The 22,040-nt window shown below is 34.8% G+C and overlaps 3 protein-coding genes across 3 annotated transcripts; 1 reads left to right on the top strand and 2 right to left on the bottom strand.

Annotated features, from left to right (window-relative positions):
- Positions 1–2,099: 2,099 nt before the first annotated feature.
- LOC124849028 (uncharacterized) lies at positions 2,100–10,140 on the bottom strand. Its single transcript, XM_088091938.1, has 7 exons — positions 9,776–10,140; positions 9,363–9,459; positions 9,158–9,273; positions 8,645–8,686; positions 3,480–3,505; positions 3,160–3,295; positions 2,100–2,898 (listed from the first exon to the last, which is right to left on the bottom strand). Exons 1-7 carry the CDS (start codon positions 10,098–10,100, stop codon positions 2,771–2,773), a joined length of 870 nt encoding a protein of 289 aa, XP_087948064.1. The 5' UTR covers positions 10,101–10,140; the 3' UTR covers positions 2,100–2,770.
- A 3,931-nt stretch (positions 10,141–14,071) lies between these two features.
- LOC124838335 (serine/threonine-protein kinase PCRK1-like) lies at positions 14,072–19,027 on the top strand. The gene is made up of 5 exons (XM_088116083.1): positions 14,072–14,371; positions 15,064–15,455; positions 15,835–16,095; positions 17,160–17,282; positions 18,226–19,027. The coding sequence occupies exons 2-5, from the start codon at positions 15,078–15,080 to the stop codon at positions 18,796–18,798; spliced, it is 1,335 nt and encodes a 444-aa protein (XP_087972209.1). The 5' UTR covers positions 14,072–14,371; positions 15,064–15,077; the 3' UTR covers positions 18,799–19,027.
- LOC148198043 (protein DEHYDRATION-INDUCED 19 homolog 4-like) lies at positions 18,892–22,040 on the bottom strand. The gene is made up of 4 exons (XM_088115703.1): positions 22,034–22,040; positions 21,608–21,702; positions 19,650–19,909; positions 18,892–19,232 (listed from the first exon to the last, which is right to left on the bottom strand). Exons 1-4 carry the CDS (start codon positions 22,038–22,040, stop codon positions 19,124–19,126), a joined length of 471 nt encoding a protein of 156 aa, XP_087971829.1. The 3' UTR covers positions 18,892–19,123.

A 22,040-nucleotide genomic window follows, 5' to 3' on the forward strand; every position in this document is an offset into this window, starting at 1 on the left:
ACAGAACAGATGTTAGATAGAACTGTCATAAGCTAGTAAACATAATTAAGAAGTGTGATTAAACTAATTTCATTTCTCTAGTGAGAAAACTTGGTTCTTTACCTGAAATAAACAGATCTTCAGTCTCTTACTCATTTGCATGCATAGTTTAATTGGATTTATTAATGTTAACAGCTTTGTCTGATATTTTCTTGTGTGAAATGAAATGATTATCTTACTCTAGCAATCGCAATTCAGGTACTCTAAAAGCATTTTATGAAAGAAACTTTATGGTTTTCATGCAAAGAAAAACTTTTAAAAAAATCATAGAAGCAACCCGAAAGATAAGCCATGAGCCGTCAAATTATTTCTGTATCTGATATGACAGAGGTAGGGAAAACTGAAATCAAAGAGGAGATACCATTATCCTTTGCACGAGATTCAAAAATTAAATCTTAGTGAAATGGCGTTGAAATAGGGTAAAAGTGATAGAAACGTTGAAAAAGAAAAGACCAATATCTATGATGTAACACAGAAAGCAAACTACCATGACAAGCCTAAAGAAAAGTACAAGGATGTAGCAGGGATTTTGAAGATGGTGGAAATAGAAAAGAAGATGGCCAGTTCATGCATGATGTGGATAGAAATAGCATGCATAGGTTGCATGTGATGATATTATATATGGTTTTTCTTAGTTGGTGCTGGCAAGTAAGTTCAATCTATCGCTTATAGGTTACGTTGTTGGTTCAGGATGAGATTTATTAGAAAGATGAGTAATCACACAAAAAAAATTGATATTATTCTTTATCTAAAATTTTAAGAAAATGAATTTTTCAACTTTATACAATAACTTTATCATTTCTATTTAACGTGACTCACCCTTATAATCTCGTCCTTGTATACGGTAACATAACACAAAATATAAGAATTGCTGACAAATAACATAACAGGGAACATAGTTGGGTTCCTTAGTTTTTTTTTGGAGTAGAGTCCTGTTTTTTCTTTTTTGTGATTTTAGTTATGTTTTAAATAATCTTACAAAAATTTCTAATTTCCAATTTTATTTACACTTTAATTTATTGCCTATTATTTGATTACACTTCAAACCAAACATGTTTTAAAATACAATAAAAAACATACTTTCATTTATGAAAATGTAAAAGAACAACAAATCAAAATTATAATTTTTCTAAAAGAGAAAGATTAAAAAAATAAAGAGATGAAAATCCCTAGTCAATAGTTGAAAAAGTGTCAGTTTTAATATTTAACAAAAAGAAAAATTACTATTTGCTTCGCGTTTCATTCAAGATTAGCATGTACAAAACTCACTACTAAAAATATTTGTTAACTAATACAACAAAATCAAAAGCCTACAAAAATTATAAAATTTTAATTTAACAGGTTAAATTTGAGATTACTATTGTTTAAATTTTGAAGACTTCACTTTGTGATGCGATGGCATATAAACTGCATTTAGGCATTGTCTAAATTTGTCATCATATAATATATATATATATAATTTTATCATGTTCTTTTTTTCATATACACATCTTTTTTCAATGTTTACTTTTTATAATATATTGGATATTTACGTCATTGTTATTTAGAAATCTATTTTTATATTTATAACTTTTCATTTTTTCAAATTAGATTTTAAACATATTATAACTTTTGGCCATTGTTTTTATTGATTTAAATAAATTAGGCACCAATTATTTTTATAATATTATTCTTCAATGATGGGAATATGATTTTCAGTTAGTGGTCTCTTGGTGTATCAGGAAAAGATGAAAGTTTTATTCGATTGTGTAATATTTTTAATTCTAAAATTTCTCATTTTTAGAGAGAAAAACGTGCTACGACTAAGTTGGTGTGAATAGATGTTATTTCTTCACATAAATTTTGATTTTAGAAATATATTTTATGTCATAATATAGATTCTCTTAGATTTTGATTTAACCTGTTGTATTTTTTTTTGTTGAATTATATGTACTAGAGAAACAAGTGATTGATGAGATATAAGAAATGAACCTAAATGAGATTTTATATTGTCGTAATAATACTTCTTTAAGTAATAACTAATTAACAAGAATTAGTTAATATTCAAATAAATATAAATATAGACACAAATATCACAATACCATTGCTTTAACAAAAACAAAAATAAAAGCTAAAATCCAAATGAGCATCTAGAATAGATGTTAACTTTTACAGAAAAATAGAGACAATTATAATCAAAGTCAGACCGGTTATCCCTACACCAATTTAAGCTTATACGTAGCGTGTTACTTGTTAAGAAATAAACGAATTACCTCCTTGATTCTCACTTTCATGTCTCCTGGATTCCTTAATTAATATCAATTTATAGCAGGAAATTACTTCATTCAGTTCATTGATTACCAAAGACGTGAGAGATTAAAAAAAAACTATTCCATTTAGAACATTGTGAAAACACCTGGTTGTGGTGGTGGTGGTGATTGTGGCATTGGTGGTATTGTTGGTGGTCGTGTTGGTATTCGAGGTGCTGGTGTTGGTTGTGGTGGTGGTGGTGAATGTGGTAGGTAGTGGTATTGGTGTTGATAGTGGTGGTGGTTGTGGTATTGGCATTGGTGGTGGTGGTGGTTGTAGAGGTGGTGGTGGTGGTTGTAGAGGTGGTGGTGGCGGTGATGGAAAAGTTCAGTTACAGCTAAAGAGAAAGTCCAGCAGCCTATCAAACTATTTAAGGTGCATAATTGTTGAGCAGTCGGTAAAGCTCCATGTCGTAAGTTCTCTCGTTTTAGCTTAACAGCTATCACAACAAACGATTGTCCTTTGGTTCCTTGATCTCCAGGTCTCCAATTAGCTCACCATTCGGTGTCAAACCCCGAATTTTAACATCATAATAAACTTCTTCTACTTTTCTTAGGTCATACTTCATGCCTGCCATGTTAAAGGTTGAAAGATATCATGCAAACGGACGGTATCAGTCAACTCCTCTAGAAAAAGTAATATATGCAAACAGTGCAGGTATCTTTGGTGCACGTGTTTTGGGAATGGAGAGTGAGACATATCTGTTATATATATGTATGTGTGTGTGTGTGTCAACATTGAGAATACAAAGACAGTACTATCATTAGGTAGTGTGATGACAATAGAAAGGAAAAGAAAGAAGGCATGGACAAGGTACAAGTAATAACATACCATCAAACTTCTTTCGCAAAAGATCATTGCGAAGATTAAGCATACGAAATGCAGCATGGAGGTCTGTCAAGAACTTTAAGACCTTCTTTGGACAATCGTAATTCCCAGCTGTCACTTGATTCACCACATACCTTGGCTGCAATGTCAAATGAATTGTAAATTAGGTTGCAATAGTCATGATATTTTTTCCTTAAACATACAGAAGTTTGATAATCTGTTGTGTATGTGTAGGTGCATATGGTTAAAAACAGTGTATAGTGAATATCTCCACTATTTTGTGCAGTATGATACGTAAACGTTCAGAGGAAATGAGTTCTTACCAATTCATTAGACATAAAACAGACACCTGCATGATAAAAAATGAATCAATACACATACGACAAAACTATGAAATCGTAATCCGCAAAAACTAGACCTATGGCTCAAATCAAAAGATGGAGTTGGAAGATTTTGGTTGACTAATGTAATCAGGAAAAAAATTAAGAATCATCAGTACTAATGAGATGAGTAATGACTAAATATTGTTAGCTGTTGTAATTCAAACCTCTTTCTGTTTTAGTTAGTTTCTGTTTAGTTGCTCTGTTTCTGTATAAACCTTCTGCATGCCTATATATTCCATGCAGACGTCTCTGTAAAACTCTCTCGTTTTGCTTTATCTTTCTCTTTGCAAACCCTTTGTGTTTTGTGTCATTTTACGTATGTTCCAATAGTGGTATCCAGAGCCAAGGTTCCCTTACCTTGGGCGTGTGGGCTTTTCGTTGTTTCTCTCCAGGCTTCTGTTGTGTCTGGTGGTGTCTTTGTTGTTGTTCAAGATTGTTGTTCTTGGCTCGTGAGAATGGCTGCTGATCTTTCATCATCACAACTTCCAATTTTAACAGATAAAAATTGGAACCGCTGGAGCACCCAGATGAGGGTGGTGTTCCGTGTGCAAGGTGTAAGTGGAGTCATTGAGAAGACAGAGGATGATTCTTCCGACAGAGAAGGACAAGAAAAGGAGTTCAAGCAGAAAGATGATAAAGCGTTGATGCTCATTCATCAATGTGTTGATGACGTCCATTTTGAAAAGATTCAGAACGCGTCTACAGCTAAAGAAGCATGGGGCATCTTGATGCGATGTTATTCGGGAGGAGAAAAAGTTAAGGTGCGACTCCAAGCACTCAGAAGACAGTACGAGCATTTGGAATTGGAGGAAGGTGAACGAATAAATGAGTTTTTCAGTCAAGTCATAACGATCAAGAATCAAATGAAAGCCTGTGGTGAAGAGATTACAGACACGATGGTCATCGAAAAAATCATGAGGTCGTTACCAGAAATGTTTGACCACATAGTTGTTGCCATTGAGGAATCAAGGGACGTTTCTAAACTCAAGATTGAGGAACTTCAAAGTTCTTTAGAAGCCTATGAAATGAGGAAGATTGAAAGGAAGTCTAAACGTGATGATCAAGCTCTGAAAGTCAGATACGTAAAAGGAGAAGAGAAAAGGAAGATCAAGAAATGGGAAGGAAAACCAAGAAAAGGGAAGTGGAAGAAAGAAGGAAACAACGTTGATAATGAAGAACCAGATGAGAAATCCGATACCAGTACATCTGATTCCAAAGACAAGAAAGGTTACAAGAAAGGCTGGAAAAAGAAGAAAGATAAAAGGAATATAGAATGCTTCAATTGTCATAAGTATGGTCACTTTGCGTCTGAGTGTTTTCCAGAGAAATCCAAAGAGAAGAAGAGCAAGGAGAAAGAAGCGCATGTTGCTGAAGAAGACTCGGACACAGAGACAACACTAACTCTGATGGTGTTGACAGCAACAGAATGTACAAATTCTTTAAACAAGACCTGGTATCTCGACTCTTGGATGTTCAAATCACATGACATGCAACAAGGAGTGGCTCGTCAATTTTAATCAGACCAAGAAGAGCAAAGTTAAATTCGCTGATAATAGCACATTAAAGGTTGAAGGTGCAGGAGATGTGGTGATTAATAGAAGGAATGGTTCTCAGGTAGTTATCTCAAATGTGTTGTATGTTCCTGATATGAAATGCAACCTCCTTAGCATTGGGCAATTGGTTGAGAAAGGTTTTACTGTGTTTATGGGCAATCAAAATAAGGTTGAGCTATACGACAGCAAGAATAGATTAGTCTTGATTAGCAATATCTCTCAGAATAGAACATTTCAAGTATGTTTCGATGGAACCGAGAATATACAATGTCTATCAGCAGTGAAGAACGAGGAAAGTTGGAAGTGGCACTTACGATATGGACATTTAAATTTCAGAGACTTGAAAAGGCTCGAAGAAAAGGATATGGTAACAGGTATGCCACATATTTCCATACCAGATGATGCCTGTAAGTCTTGTTTGGCAGGCAAGCAACCCAGAAAAGTTTTTCGATCTGAAATAGAGATGAGATCAAAAGGATGCCTTGATATCATACATGCGGACATTTGTGGTCCTTTAGATACACCATCTCTTGGTGGAAATAGGTATTTTATCGTGTTCGTGGATGAATTCAGCAGAATGTGTTGGGTTTATATGATCAAATTGAAAGGAGAAGCTCTTGATGTGTTCAAGAAGTATATTGTTGGTGTGGAAAGAGAAAGTGGAAAGACGTTGAAGGTTCTTAGAATTGATGGTGGAGGTGAGTTTACCTCTTATGCGTTTGAAGATTTCTGCCAAAAGAAAGGTATAAGTCATGAAGTTACTGCTCCATATACCCCACAACATAATGCTCTGGTAGAAAGGAGAAACCGCACTATCCTGAATACTGCAAGATGTTTGATGAAAGAAAAGAACGTGCCACGTGATTTCTGGGCAGAGGCAGTAGCTACAGCTGTATACCTCTTAAACAGATGTCCTACAAAGCGTATCAAAGGAAAGGTGCCTCTCGAAGTATGGACAGGTAACACACCTTCTGTAAAGCATTTAAAAATCTTTGGTTCCCTTGCGTTTGTTCATGTTGCAGATCAGAAACGTACCAAACTTGAAGACAAGAGTGAACCTATGGTGTTCATGGGATATCATCCCACTGGAGCGTACAAGCTCTACAATCCAAGGAAGCAAAAAATGGTCATCAGCAGGGATGTGCTTGTGTTAGAAAAGGAAACCTGGGACTGGAGCTGCATGCATAAGAATCCTAAAAGAATCTTGATACGAGAAATTCTCGAAAATCATGAAGAAGAAGAAGGAACAAAGGTTGTACCTGAAACTGAGGATGACTCTGCTGAGAACATCAGTGTTGAAGTTGGTAATCAACGACCCAGAAGGCAGATTGTGAGATCCTCAAGATTTTCCGATTATGAGACGTACTCAGATTCTGCTATTGATGAGGAAGGGAGTCTAATCCACATAGCTCTAATGGCAGAGGCAGAGCCTGTGAGTGTTGATGATGCGCTGAAACAACCTGTTTGGAAGAATGCAATGATGGAAGAACTGAACTCCATTGAAAGGAACAACACGTGGCGCTTAGTTGATCTCCCACCTGGAAAATGTAGCATTGGTGTCAAATGGATATTCAAGAGAAAGCTAAATCCAGATGGCTCGGTGTCAAAGTATAAGGCACGTCTCGTTGCCAGGGGATTTTTGCAGAAGAAGGGCATTGATTTTGACGAGGTTTTCGCGCCAGTGGCGAGATTGGAAACCATTCGTGTGGTGGTGGCAATTGCTTGTGCTCGAAGATGGCAGATCTATCAGCTTGATGTCAAGTCTGCCTTTCTTCATGGAGTGTTGGAAGAAGAGGTTTACGTACAACAACCTCCAGGCTTTAAGATTAAGAATGATGAGAGAAAGGTTTATAGGTTGCAGAAAGCCTTGTATGGTCTGCGCCAAGCACCCAGAGCTTGGAATAAGAGGATTGACTCTTCTCTGATAAATCAAGGATTTGAAAAATGCAAGGTTGAACACAGTGTCTACGTGAAAGAAACATCAAAAGGTAATATGTTAATTGTTTGTTTATACGTAGATGACTTACTTGTTATGAGAAATAGAGAAGATTGGGAGAAAATATCCCTTGTGTGTTTTGCATACACATAGGGTAATTTATTTATATTGTAAGATATGGGCCAATGCCCTTAATACAGAATAGACTAAGCCCAAATAACAGAAACACACATCTTAACATCTAACACTTGTAACAGGATCAAGGCTGGAGGATGTAGATGAATTCAAGATGAACATGAAAAGAGACTTCGATATGACAGATTTGGGAGAACTCTATTATTTCCTCGAAATGGAGTTCACACGGTCTGAAAGAGGTATTGTTATGCACCAACAGAAGTATGCAAATGAAATACTTGAGAGATTTCAAATGCACCAGTGCAATGCAGCTCAAAGTCCTTTAGAGGCAAATATAAAACTTGGGAATAACGATGCTGAAGAGTATGCAGATGCCACAAAATACAAACAGGTTGTTGGGTCGTTAAGATTTTTGTGTAATAGTAGATCTGATTTAATGTTTAGTGTAGGCTTGATAAGCAGGTTCATGTGCCAACCAAGGAAAAGTCATATGGACTCTACCAAGCGTATTCTCAGATATGTCAAAGGCACCACTGGCTATGGAATATTGTTTCCCTTTGGAAACCAGGAAAGTTGTTTGAAGATCACAGGTTTTTGCGATTCTGACTATGGTGGTGACACTGTTGAGAGGAGAAGTACTTCCGGGTTCATATACTTCATTAATGGAGCACCCATCTCATGGTCATCCAAGAAGCAAACGGTCGTTGCTCTGTCCAGTTGCGAAGCCGAGTATGTTGCAGGTTGCTATGCTGCATGCCAAGGAGTTTGGCTTGAAGAATTATTGTCTGAGCTGAGAATTGTTTTGGAGGAACCTGTGGAGCTGAGAATGGACAATACTTCGGCCATAAACCTTGCCAGGAATCCTGTCAGCCACGGGAGGAGCAAACACATTGAAGTGAAATTTCACTTCTTACGTGATGTTGTTAACAAGGAAAGGATCAAGTTGACATACTGCAAGACTTTGGAACAATTGGCAGATCTATGTACCAAGTCTTTAGCCATTGATAAGTTCGTGAATATGCGATCAAAAATTGGAATGGTGTCCTTCGAGAATTTGAATTAAGGGAGAGTGTTAGCTGTTGTAATTCAAACCTCTTTCTGTTTTAGTTAGTTTCTGTTTAGTTGCTCTGTTTCTGTATAAACCTTCTGCATGCCTATATATTCCATGCAGACGTCTCTGTAAAACTCTCTCGTTTTGCTTTATCTTTCTCTTTGCAAACCCTTTGTGTTTTGTGTCATTTTACGTATGTTCCAATAAATATAACACTAACGTACACATTTGGTTATTGATCCGTTGTCCCGGAAATCCCACTTATTATAACCGCCATACCCGTGTTTTTTTAAAATTATAACCATATTTAAGTTGACCACGCCCCCTGAAGGAAGCTAGCCCGAGAAAATGCGCAATAGGATCATATTCATCTCCAGAAACGATTATTACACAGTTAATGCTAAACAAGTACATGTTTTAAAAGACTCACCTATTAAGTAGTCTTCAACGTCTAGACCGAAGTCTGAACCCACTGCAAAACAACAATTAGATACAGAATTACTAAATCTCAGTGACTAGGAATGAATGGTAAGTAGTTGACATCATGGCAAAGAAACAGGGAGGAAAAAATAACACAATTTGCATCCACTTATTCTGAGTGACAAAAGACAATTGCGGTATGGCGCATATAGAAGATAAGTAGACAAATTCCCATAAACTATCGACCATACAAGATTACCACAATCCTAAGTTAAATGCGTCTTAGAATTTAAAAAAGCGTTGCAAAAGGTTCGAAAATTTAACTGTCCAAAAGATGCTTAGTTCTCTGATTTAGATGTTAAAACCCCGTGTTATTGGAAATCTACACAAGGCAAGACACTTATATATAAAACAAAGAATTCAATGGCATTTGAGGCTATAAAACCTTTGATTGAATGGAAGCATCTGGCACTTCTAACATATATAGGGCATACTTCAAATTTGAAAGAGTATTAAGACATACACCCAAGTTTTTCCTCAGCCTCTTTGTGCTCGAGAAGGCTTCCTGTTTCTAGCCAGTGCATGAACGTAAGCATCGAAACTACAGTCTGTGTTTCACTCTTCCAATCACCATGATACCTACATTACACAAGAAAAAGGCAAAATTACAAAGACACAAAAAAATAAAACATAAATAAAAGATTAATAGTTCCTCCGAATTTAATCACCTATAGTATTGCCCAGAGCTTCCTCCAAGAACTTCAGCAAGCTCCTTATACTGTTCCTTTAACACATTGACCTGAGACTTGGCCTTCTCTAAAAGCCCTGTTCGAACCCAAAAAATCAAATATTCATGAGATAATGACAGAATGCATTGCCTTGCTACAATGAACTAAACCATAAACAACTATAAACTTAACACACTTCAACCCTCAAAATTCATCTCAAACTTGCAATGGATAACAAAAAAGTCTCTTTGTATGAAACCAGAAATTGCGGAATACATGTTTAAGTCTTGACGCTTTCTATTTAACACTCGAGCCATAAAAAACAAATCCATTTGCAAGTGCGTGAAAGAGATGGGGATACTAATGTAGTTAGGGCTAAGAAAAGCAGAGGAGCACAGTGTGTTCGGTAGTACCGGGTGTGGGGCGAGATTGATGAACGAGAAGAAGAGTGGCATAGATGAGCCTAGTGGAAGACTCAATCTCCGAAACGACGCTTCGAATTCTGTCCCGGAGCGTTCCAGATTGTTCCAGCTGAACCCTAAACGAGTCGAATTGCTTCTCTAGCGACGACTGAGGCTCCGCCATTGAGGAGGAGAAGCATGAAACGGGGACTGAAAGGCGAAACGTTTCGGGTCTCCAAAACGGAGATACGAGAAGGAGAGGATCAGGGTTTAAGGAACGAGAAAAGACGTGGCAGTAGGGAGCCACGTTTCGAAACGCCGGTTTCATATATTGCATGGTATTAATGTGAAGGTTTCCGTTTTCCCTTTTCTTTTTGTGCATGCGTAGTGGCGCTCTCCTATATGTTCAAATTTGTTATTTACATTTTTTTTTCTTTTCAATTCAACTCAAAATTGTTAATTGCATAAAAAACGTTACATTGAATTTGGATTATTTTAACTAAAATATTAACATGTCCTAAGTGACATATGTTACATTTTTATATCAAAGTTGTCACAACATTACATAAGTTTCAAGAGTTTGACACAAAATAAATCACTCCAAATTAAACTAGTTTTAATACAATATTATTTTAAAACAAAAATTCTTAAACTTTGTAAATAACTTGTTTTATGCATAACTTGTTTAATTTACGGTCATTTATTTTGAAAGAAAAGTATCATTTCAATGTATTGATGAATATTTTTTTTAATTTAAAAATTTTAAAAATAGTTTAGATAAAACAACAATTAAAGAAGTAGGGCATTAATAACTCAAAACAAACAATCTAGAATAATGATAATCTTGCATTAGTTTAAATGTATTAGACTATTATGTATGAAGTTCATGAAGTAGGAAGAATGTTTAAGAAGGGAATAACTTAAAATGGAATAACAAACTACACATGCATATGTAAATAAACTTATAGCAAATTTAGGACTTCAAATATCATTTCATAATCAAGCAATTCATTCAATTGTATTTTAATAGAAGAAATTATAAACAACTCATTATTTTACATGTTGTTTTATTTAAACTTAGTTATAATATATAATAAAAAGTGTGAAGATAATAATTTTTATTTGTAAAAATTACATAGGCAGCTCAAATTTCTTTTATGCAAATTTCGGTTCGGATTACTGGTACCCACCCCCAACAACAACCTTACGAGCCTCCTTGATAGTTAGTGTTTTCATAATTTCATTGTCTTGCTTAACATCTTTGTCTCTTCTTTTTTTCGCAAAAAAGTAGTTAGTGCTTAGAACATAAGAGGTGTTAATTTTTGATGGGCCACTTCTACTCCATCTTTTATTAAGATTCTGTTGTAGAGACTCCCAAACGAGGGACCAATAAAAAGTCTCAATTTCCGAGATTCATTCTCAAATGAGTTAGGATTATGATCAAGAGGTAAGTTTGGTTTCGACAAAATATTTTAATTAAATTTTAAAAATAATATTATAAGTTTTTGTCAAAGATCGAGTAGAGTCTTTTCAAGTTGATCCGAATTAAAGATCAAAATGGACTGGCTCAGAAGGCTAAGATGGATTGGCATGGGTCAACGACTAAGACAGACCAGATTAGATTGATTGTTGAGATGTGCAAGCCTTGATTAAAGGTTTATACGATCTGACCTAGGCCAAACACCACTATGGATGGACTCGGGTCATAGGCTAAGATGGGTTAGTTTGAGTCGAAGGTCAAGACATGTTGATCAGGGGCCGAAGGTTGAGACATGCTATCCTAAAACGAAGGTCAAGACGAGCCGATTCGAACTAAAGGCCAAGATGGGTGGCTTCATGCCAAAGGTCGAGATGAGTCAAATAAGATCAAAGGTTAAGATGGGATCCCTCAGTTTGAAAGTGAAGATATGCCAACTTGGATCGAAGGCCAATATAGACCGATTCGATTTAAAGGCCAAGAAAAATCGTACATGAACGATTATCAAGACGGACAAACTCATGTCTAAAGTCCAGATGGCTTAAAGGCCAACCACGATCAAAGGCCGAAACAGGTTGACCAAGACCAAATGTAGGGATAGGCCGATGAAGATTGAGACGGACTAACACGATAAAGGATGATAAGGGTCGACAGATTCTGAAGGCCGTGATTGGACGACATGGGTTGAAAGTCAAGACTAATAGGCTCAAACCAAAATCCAAGACAAGTCGACCCGGGCCGAAAGTCAAGACGGACTGGTTCGAGCTGAACTTCCAAACTTCCTGGCCCTAAGTCGAAGGCTGAGACGGACTAGCCTATACTAAAGATTGAGACTGGCTGACTTAAACCAAAGGTCGAGACTAGCCTCCGAAGCAATTATCGAGACATGTTGACTCAGTCATGTATTAACAAATATCAATCCTCAATTATTTGGTTGAATGTTATTTAGTTGAATGTTGTAATATATTTTAAAAGATAATTTATACTTTTTGTTTAGAAAAAGAGAGTCTATGATATGATTCAGAAAGATTCTGTAATATCTTTTATCCCATCAACTTTTTAATGGAATGTTTTTTAATTATCTAGATTTTTTTAACCCTAATTAACGTAGGTCAAGACAAATTAACAGTTTTGAATCATATGTTAAGAGAAATCACAACCTCAAAATAAAAAATTTATCAAACCAATAGACTGGTAATAAGAATTTTCAAAATATCATGATATTAAAAACGATATTTAGTTCATCCAACTTAGACAATAAATGAGTTTTTTTTTATATAGTTTATCAATATTTATGTAACTGTGATTACGGGCATTTTGGGTTCAATATAAGGGGAATTCCCCCAAAACTTTTGATTATGGGCAGAACTTAAGTTTTGACAAAAATACTTTTCAAGACTTTATGTACACAATGATGGAAACAAAATAGGCAACCCTCAATTGTTGACAATTGATGTTCATGAACTTCTATTTGAGATTTTAAACTAAAAAAAGAAAAAAACATTACAGGTCTAAGCAATTTCAGAGTATATAAAATATGAAATGTTGGATAAGATCCAACTGTGTAAGTGTAGTTAGGCAGAGGTGATGCTCATTGGCCTTGTTATTTGTTTTTAAAAACGATAAGGGGGAGAATTTGCCTTATTACTTACTTTATACTTGTTTAAAAAGTACCAATGATTTCTTTTATTTTAAAATATAAAAAAAATAATAAATTTGACCTTAAAATAAAAATATTAATATAAAGAAGTTACATAACAAAATATCAATTTCAACAAATTAAAATGATTTTAATTTCATAAGTCAAAAAATACAAATATATAAAATTAATTTTTATACTTCTTTTAATTGTTAATATTTTCTAACTAATTGTCAATTGATTTAAAAGAAATCGATAAAAATCGCATGAAAGGGGTATAATTTGGAAAATCAATTTGGAATAAATTTATTTTTACTATTTTCTCTTATAAAGATTATATTTTAAAAATATTACACCTTGTTTTCTTTGTAACACGACTGGAATTATCTTTATGAACAAGATACACTCTTTGCAATGTCTCTGCAGAAAAATAGTAAATTAATTACTCTGCCATTTATGCAGTCAAACACTAAAGACTTTAACATGAAAGGAAGAAGAGTGGTGGAAGGTTCACCATGACATGACTATGACGAAGAAATGAAATTGCATTAATTTGATTGTTGCTATCTTAACTTTTTCTATTTTATTCGTTTTCATTCAGTTGTGCTTCTTCCACGTTCCTTCCAAAGTTACATTTTCTTTTCTTTGACGTTTTGGATAAGTTATTTCATTTCGTCCAAATTCTGCGTATATTCAGTTATCCACTTCACTATCCACTGTTCTTTTGATTAGTTTAAGAGAACTGTATGGACCCGAATATTTACAAAAAAATATGTTCTCTCAAGTTATTGTGATTTTCACACTTTATTTAATGCATTCTGCTTACAATTTTATAAACAGTGTTAAAAATTATATTAATTAATGTATTACTAACGTTTTTGTTATATTTTAAATACATGTATCACTTTATGACAACAGGGAACTTAAGTTTGATGATACAGGCTGTTTCTTCCTTCTCTTACGGCACCATTATGAGTATTATAAAAGAGTGTTACAGGAGTCTGTTTTTATTATATTTACTTTACAACATTGTTTTTTTTTTCAATGTAAGAAATTTATAATTTTTTTTATAATTTAAGCATTATATTAGAATTAAATTTTAATTTTGATTTTAAAACTCATTGTTTCAACATTTAGGTTCTTAAATTCAAGAGTCACTCTTCTCAAAGCTCATAGATTACACCAGGAATGGTTACTATTATAGTCAAATCCAAAACAACACCCTTTTCACACTATTTTTTTCTTCTCAACATGTTTAGTACTTACTTTATTAGGCTGAACTTTTGTTCGGTAAACTAAGGTGACCAAGCCAGCAGCTGCTGCCGTGTGTAAAACTTCTCTTATACACTTTCTTTCTCCTTTCACTCTCTAAAGTCTCCACTTTTGGAGGCAAATGAAATGGTGCTGGTCCTCTTCGGAATCTTGACCCAAAGGGGACTGCCAACGTCTCACTTCTGTTAGATCAAAAGTTTCCTTTTTGCACCAACCGGAGGTGAGTTTCACCCCCAAAAATCTCTCCTTTTCTAGTTTTTCCTTTTGTATAAGGGTGCATGCAACTGATCCCATATGATCCTTAATACGATTCAAACGGTGCTGGGCTTCTACACTTTCAGATTGTGATATGGATGACCAATTTGGACGCTTTCTATTCTAATCTTATTTCCCAAAAAGAAAATTTTGTTTTCATTACCAATTTTTAATCTTTTGTAGTTTCAAATTTTGACTTATCTGGTACGGGTTGATGGTTTCTGTCAGTATTTCTGAGAATATGGAGATTTGGTACGCCCCAAAGACAAAAAATTGAAAATTCATTATGTATTTCCCAAAAGTAAAACTTAGTTTTTGTTAGTATTTATGGTCAATTGGGCTACTTCCTAGATTGTGATTGGTTATCTGAAACCTTCTGACTTGTTTAACTTTTGTTGAGGGTAAAAGAAACATGGAACATTGATTAAAAACGTTTATATGTGGATTATCTGAAATTGGAGACGTTGATGACTGGGGGAATTAGGCCGACATGGATTTTTTAGAAGGTGTTTGATGATATGGTTATTTGAAGGAATTTTTTTTCTTTCTGAATTCAATTTGAGGATTCTTCATCATATATGTCTTTACATTGGATGCGATGTTGCTTCTAAATGAATATCGAAATCTCAACATTCTCTTCTGAAAATGAAAATGCAGTCTAGTCAGCAGCCATGAAGTGTTTTACATTCTCCTATGGAGAGAAAAAAGAAGAGCCAAAAGGCTTGCCGTCAACATCGAGCCGGTCAGAGAATTCCATGTATGGTGATATTAGAAGATCTGGTTCTGAGTTAAATTCTCAGGAAGTTTCAGACAATGGCAGCACAGAATCTCTCAGGAGGAATGCAATATCCAGTTTGTCCCAGAGGTCCAGCAACCTCAGAGTGTTTACTGTTTCTGAACTGAAATCAGCCACAAGGAATTTCAGTCGCTCTGTTATGATCGGAGAGGGCGGCTTTGGGTGTGTCTACCTGGGATTGATTAAAAGTGTGGAGGTCCCCTCTGGAAGAATTGAAGTTGCTGTTAAACAGCTTAGTAAAAGGGGAATGCAGGTGAGGGTGTAGCTTTTTTTTTATTTTTATCTTAGGTCCTCTCCAATGTAAGGTCATCTTACTGTATGTTTTCATCGCATACTTTAAATTTTCTTGGGAGAAAAACCTTCAAATTCTTACATTTTGTTATCCCTAGTTGAGGCTGGAAGATTTCTGTTGTCAAGTAAGTGGTTGTTTGATTTTTGCATTGCATACATCCGATGCACATATTTAATGTTAACTACAGAAGCCATGAAGAGTAGCTTCTCTGTTGATATAAATTTGATGTGCGTTCCCAAATACACTGACATGCTATGGTTGCTACTGAAGATATGAATTATTTGTTTCTATGTATTGTTTTCTCCGCTTTAATTTTTGGTACTCTACTTTTGGCTTGTAGGGGCACAGGGAATGGGTGACAGAAGTGAATGTTCTGGGTGTTGTTGAGCATCCGAATCTTGTGAAACTAGTGGGTTATTGTGCAGATGATGATGAAAGAGGAATCCAGCGGCTTCTGATTTATGAATACATGCCTAACAGAAGTGTGGAACACCATTTATCCCATCGATCAGAAGCTCCTCTCTCATGGAGTAGGAGATTGAAAATAGCACGAGATGCAGCTCGTGGATTAACATACCTGCATGAAGAAATGGGTTTTCAGGTATAGGTTTGTGGCACAAGTTTCATAAATTCCTATTCAATTTAATAAGCCTTTGTCTACAAATCTTTTGCTGCACATTTATATAACCCAGATGGCCACATCCCCAAAGGAAAAAGGTGAATTACTCTGTCCTCACCGAAAAGATGCTAACACTATACTTTCCTCTCACACTCTTTTATGTTAACATTTAAACTCCCTCCCTTATGACATGAAATGTGTTAGTCCATTTAATGCAAACAACTACTAATGAGTTTCCCACGGACATTTTTCCTCTGTAAAACTTTAGCTAGTTTTGAGCATCCTATCATCGCCTTTACACGGACTTTAGGACTTTAAATGATGAAGTGATGTTTTTAGACACCCTTGTTAATGGCTTTGGAACTTAAAATCTTTATTTCATCTTCTAGCATTCCAGAGTCTACCTACTAAGCTAAAAGGTTGTTTGTTATCTGATACATTTTTTCATATATGGGAATCATGAATCGTAGGAATTATAATACTCATGAATGACTAAATTCTATTTGGTTAATAAAAAATATTGCTAGAAATATTCATGCTGTGTTTCTAGAAATTTCCTAAACTCTTTAATTCATTACTGTGTTAAATGATGTAATAAGGCTAACATGGTGTTTTTCTCATTAAAATTTTTATTTAATTCAGAAAAGTTAGCTTCCTACCTTCTTTCGTAAGAATCTTTTTGTGAGGATGTTATTTTTTCTTAAAGTAAACCAAGCATAGAAAATATAGTTTACCAATTTCAGAAAACCGGGAAACTAAAATTTTTCTTTCTACTAGACATCACCTAAGGATCACAAAGATAGAAAACTAGTTGTAAGGGGCTTGTTCACGTTAAAGTAGACTAAAGCATAAAACATGTAAATCTCTTGGGGAAGGCACTGTAATTTAAGCATATCTCATGAAAGAGAAGTGTAATTTAGCTAAAAAAGAAGAAAGGTATCTGGGAGGAGTTAATTTGAGTACTTTGATCAATGTCATGTTTAATTTATTTACCATTCATATCTCGGTGCAGTAAATGCCATGCTAACTATGTACTCATCATGCAGATAATTTTCAGAGATTTCAAATCTTCAAATATCCTTTTGGATGAACAATGGAATGCAAAGCTCTCAGACTTTGGGTTGGCAAGGTTGGGACCATCGGATGGACTGACTCATGTCTCAACAGCGGTATGGCTTTGTGTACTATTAATCCATGATTTTTTAAATAGATATTGCTAACATATTAAGACTGGTAATTGCCTTTAATCGTTTTAATTCACATGAGAAAATAGAGAAATTCAATATAAGACTAGGGGTAAATCTTTAGTCGTCTGTAGATCGAGTGGGGCTGGATAACATTGTGAAAAATATGAAGTATAATAGAATGAATCTTGATTCAGTTCTGAAAATCGTAAGAAATAACCATCTATAGAAGCTAAATGTGTGTAAAAAATTGAGTTAGTTTCTTGATTATTCTTACAGAGTGATTAGGACCTAACTCAATCCTACAAAATCACTTTGTGAGGTGAGGATTATATCCATTTATATACTATATTTTGATATTATCTATAGTTGATATGAGATTTTAAGTTTTCTCCAATACACTTCCTCATATACTATTGGACTTCATATGTATGTAACATGGCGAGTAATCCTTTTAGATAGACTCTAATATAACATAAAGAAAGGAGAAGCTTTATTAATTCTGAATGATGCAAAAGCTACCTTATGAGGGTCAACAAAAGCTATTATATCTGTACAAAAAAGATACTAGCTATGGTTAATAGATTACAGTTAACTAACAATAGCACATACATAGTCTAGAAGCCATCTAATGACTATTTTGTATCTAAATAAAGCAGAAAACAAAAATTATAACAGCAAATAATGTGTACTCTATTAATGTTTACTCGAATAATCTATAGTCTAATACAATACTCAATCTAAATTCAGCTTTCATTTTATCACTGTTATTTCAACATGGGCATGCAGATGGTTAAGTTGCCCCCTTTTGGCACCCCCTTTTGTTGTTCAAGTGTGTAACATATTGCTCAACAGCACCCAACCATAAAAAATTGGAATCCAATGACCATATTACTTGTGTTCATATATGGCTGTCTGTGCTTCTCAGGTTGTAGGAACAATGGGATATGCATCTCCAGAATATGTTCAAACTGGACGTCTAACATCAAAGAATGACGTGTGGAGCTACGGTGTCTTCCTTTATGAACTCATCACCGGTAGGCGCCCTATAGATCGAAATCGCCCCAGGGGTGAGCAGAAGCTCTTGGAATGGATAAGGCCATACCTATCAGATGGGAGAAAATTTCAACTAATATTAGACCCAAGACTAGATAAGAAACAAATCTTCAAATCAGCCCATAGACTTTCTATGATAGCAAACCGATGCTTGGTAAAAAATCCAAAGAATCGCCCAAAGATGAGTGAGGTATTGGAAATGGTGAATGGGATGTTAGAATCTTCCTCACCCCGTTCCAGTCCACCATTGCCCTTGAGGAGTGTGGCAAGAGTGGAAACTTCCCAGGATACTGAAACAAATAACAAGAAACGGACCATGGTGTATAAGCCATTAAGTTGGACATATGTAACAAGTAACTTTACCTTTGGTCTCGATAACCAATCAGAAAATTCAACCAATTGGCCAGGCAGAACTGCTAAAATTAAGCTAGAAAAATTCAAGTAATGCCTTTTTTATGGATCATCTAGAAAAGTCTGACGAGACAATCCTTAAAACTGAATGGGATGTACAATTATAAATTCTACTGCCACCATATGCTCGTGCTAGTGAAACGAATTTTATTCCCAATGGTTATTCGGAAGTAACATAGAAGACAAGCAGGATAAAAAAACGTTGCATTTATGAACATAACTATAGACACAATACATATATATAACTACCGCCACTTCGTATCGTTCTGAATTTCTCTCTCTTTCTCTCTCTCTCTCTCTCTCTCGTGCTTACAGCTCCAGCTCCTAATACAATAATGGCATACGAGCTACAAATGCAGTCATAATTTATCATCAAGAATGGTGGACAACAGAAGTCCTTGCACAAATTCAAACCTCCGAGCGTTCTCTACTTTATCTTCTTCTGACAGCTGTAACTGTTTAGGTTTTCTGTAACAACATAACATTGTCAGACTATAAGTGTTGGAATAGTTGTGAATAACAAAATGAATGAAAAGGTTTCGAAGCAGGGTGACACGATGCTAAAATGATCATAACAGTTCAAGTTATTCCACTAATCACAACTATTGAATGCAGATCGAATTACTCATTATATCTCGATAAATCTAACTTCAAATACGTATTCAAAATGTGACATATAGGTTCCAATTCATGAATACCTGAATGCAAGAAACCGTTACCTATTTTATCAGTCAGTTTTAAAAAAGAAAACGGTAACAAATTTAACCACATATCGAGCATAAGACGCACCCAATACTATAACTATTACACAAACAACCTAAATGTTTCCCATTAATTTTTCAAGAATAGAAGGACATAATAAGATAGCGGTATCAACCTTCCTACCTTTCCAAGAAATGATCTTTTGAGTTTTCTTTTACAAGAGCACCTTGGATGGAAGCAGGAAGTGTTGCACTCAAAGACTCATCAGCAACAAGTGGGCTGAACATAAAAGATGATAACAGAGGATCAGGGTCAGAATTGGAGGAAGCTATGAATGAAGAACCTCCAAGAAGTGACTGCAAGGCTCCATCTCGTAACTCTCTCCTCAACATAGAAAGTGTAGAGCAAGAGCCTCCTTTCCTAACCCTCCTTTTACGCTGCACGTAAACTTTGGTTATGGAAAATCATTTGGCCAAATGAATAGTACTTGAAATCAGAAAGCTACCAAGGCAATGCAGATAGGAAATACGATTTGGGTTCACCTTCCCCATAAGAACGAGAATAGATAGGGACTGGGTAAAGTACTATTGTATTCGTACCCTTTTCTCTGCCCGTATTTAAGAAAAAAATTGCATTTGTCATTATGGTGTGTGGATAAACAACTTTAACCTTCATGCCTGTGCCATTTGAATACCTATATATTTATTCTCATTCCCATTACTGCACACTTCCCTTGTATATAAATCAATAAAAGAAATATTAATTATAAAAATTAATTCTTGAATGAAAGGATATAGTTGATTCCTTCTGTTATTTGTTATAGCACTCAAAACATAGAATGCTATTGTTAACATGCATTTCTGTTGGTTTCTCCAAAAGCACGAAATAAATTGAATGCGTGAATATGTTTATATTATTTAATAGGTTTTGCTAACTTACACTTACTTGTTCTTTTAGAAAGAGTAAGGTTGCAAGTTATAACTGCAAATTTTTTAACATACACCCAATGTGAAACTTGGTAAATTACTCTTTCTAAGTATATAAGTGGGTGAGTTTGCAAATGGGAGAATCAGGCTTGCTAACTTATATCCACTTATCTTTTAAAATGACTTAGTAAGTATAACTAAAAAATTTTAAAACACATCCAAGGTGTATTTGCTAACTTACTCCTTCTAAAACACAAAATGGGTTTAAGTTAGCAAAACCATATAAAAATAAAATAGGTATAGGATAAGTACTATAGTATACTACAAGTCCTCGTCCACAACAAAATTTACAAGTAAATACCTATCGTAGACTCGTCTAGATATCCTACACTCATCCCAATTAGCGGCTATTTATTCTACTCGTTTGTGGCTAATTTTACAGATATTCAAAGTCGGCGCATACTTTGTCATCCCAACACAAAGACTCTTGTTCTACATACATAGTTAACTAAATAGGACAGATTCAACACATGATATATTATTTAACAATGTTGAAATCATAGGAATAACTACACCAAACAATTTGCCACATTTGATAAAGTCTAATACATCAGATAAAACATGCGTACTCGAGTACCACTGTTCTTCATTTCAAACAACATAAACTAATGCTTGCTTAATAGAAACATACTCAAATTGGCTCATAGAAATTTATCACACATTCACTACTCCGCAAGTAGCTGACTTGACCACTCATAATGACGGGAAGACACATGAAAACTCTTCACATGACATTTTACAGGTTTAATTTTTTGTTTTCTCTTTTCCTTTATTAAAAGGACATATGCATGGATATTGAAATTTTATCCATCAACAAATTTTGGTATAGTTTAAATTTATGGAAGGAAAAAATTCGAAAATAAAATGAATCAAGCTTCCTTCCTAAGTTAAAATCAATTTATGGATGACAACCATTTCAAAAGTTATAATATCCTACATTTCAAAAAGCTAAAGTCCGTAAGTTAATTTTAACTTTTCACAAAAAAATCATTCATTTCACTTCATATTTCCTCTATTAAACACGTGCACGACTTTTCAAACTTCACGAGCATTAAACAACTGAACCGTCAACTTAAAATTATCAAATCACTGAAGCAAAGACGAATAGAAACACCATAATCAAGAAACATAAGAACCAAATTGCAAAAAGGATATCCTCAAGAAGCTCCCATGTTGCGTGGTAATATGTCCAATGATATCCATTCCTACCTTTTTGCCACAAACAGGACACACCTCAGTCCACCATTGCCCTTGTTTTCACACTAATTTAGTCTCCTCTTCCAACAGCTGTTATCTTTAGTTTGTGTTATGATGATCATTTTGTAGCAACATCGTTACTGCAAATTGAAATGGATCATATATCTGTGCAAACTTATTGATGTAACAGCTATTCATTCACCCAAATCCAATGACTACTTGTCCAAAACATAAGATGAAATAGGGTTTTCAAGGCTAAACGAGGTAGTTGTTCAAATTGAGATATGATAAGATTCATAGTGCAAGTGATATTCTGTGTTTGTAGAATGAGAAGTGGAATTACAGGAACTTGGTTACTATAAGCACTAACACAATTGCAATCACCATCCAT

This window comes from Vigna umbellata, chromosome 5, assembly GCF_029865625.1.
Source record: "Vigna umbellata cultivar VRB3 chromosome 5, Vumbellata_1.0, whole genome shotgun sequence".
NCBI classification, from domain to species: Eukaryota; Viridiplantae; Streptophyta; class Magnoliopsida; order Fabales; family Fabaceae; genus Vigna; species Vigna umbellata.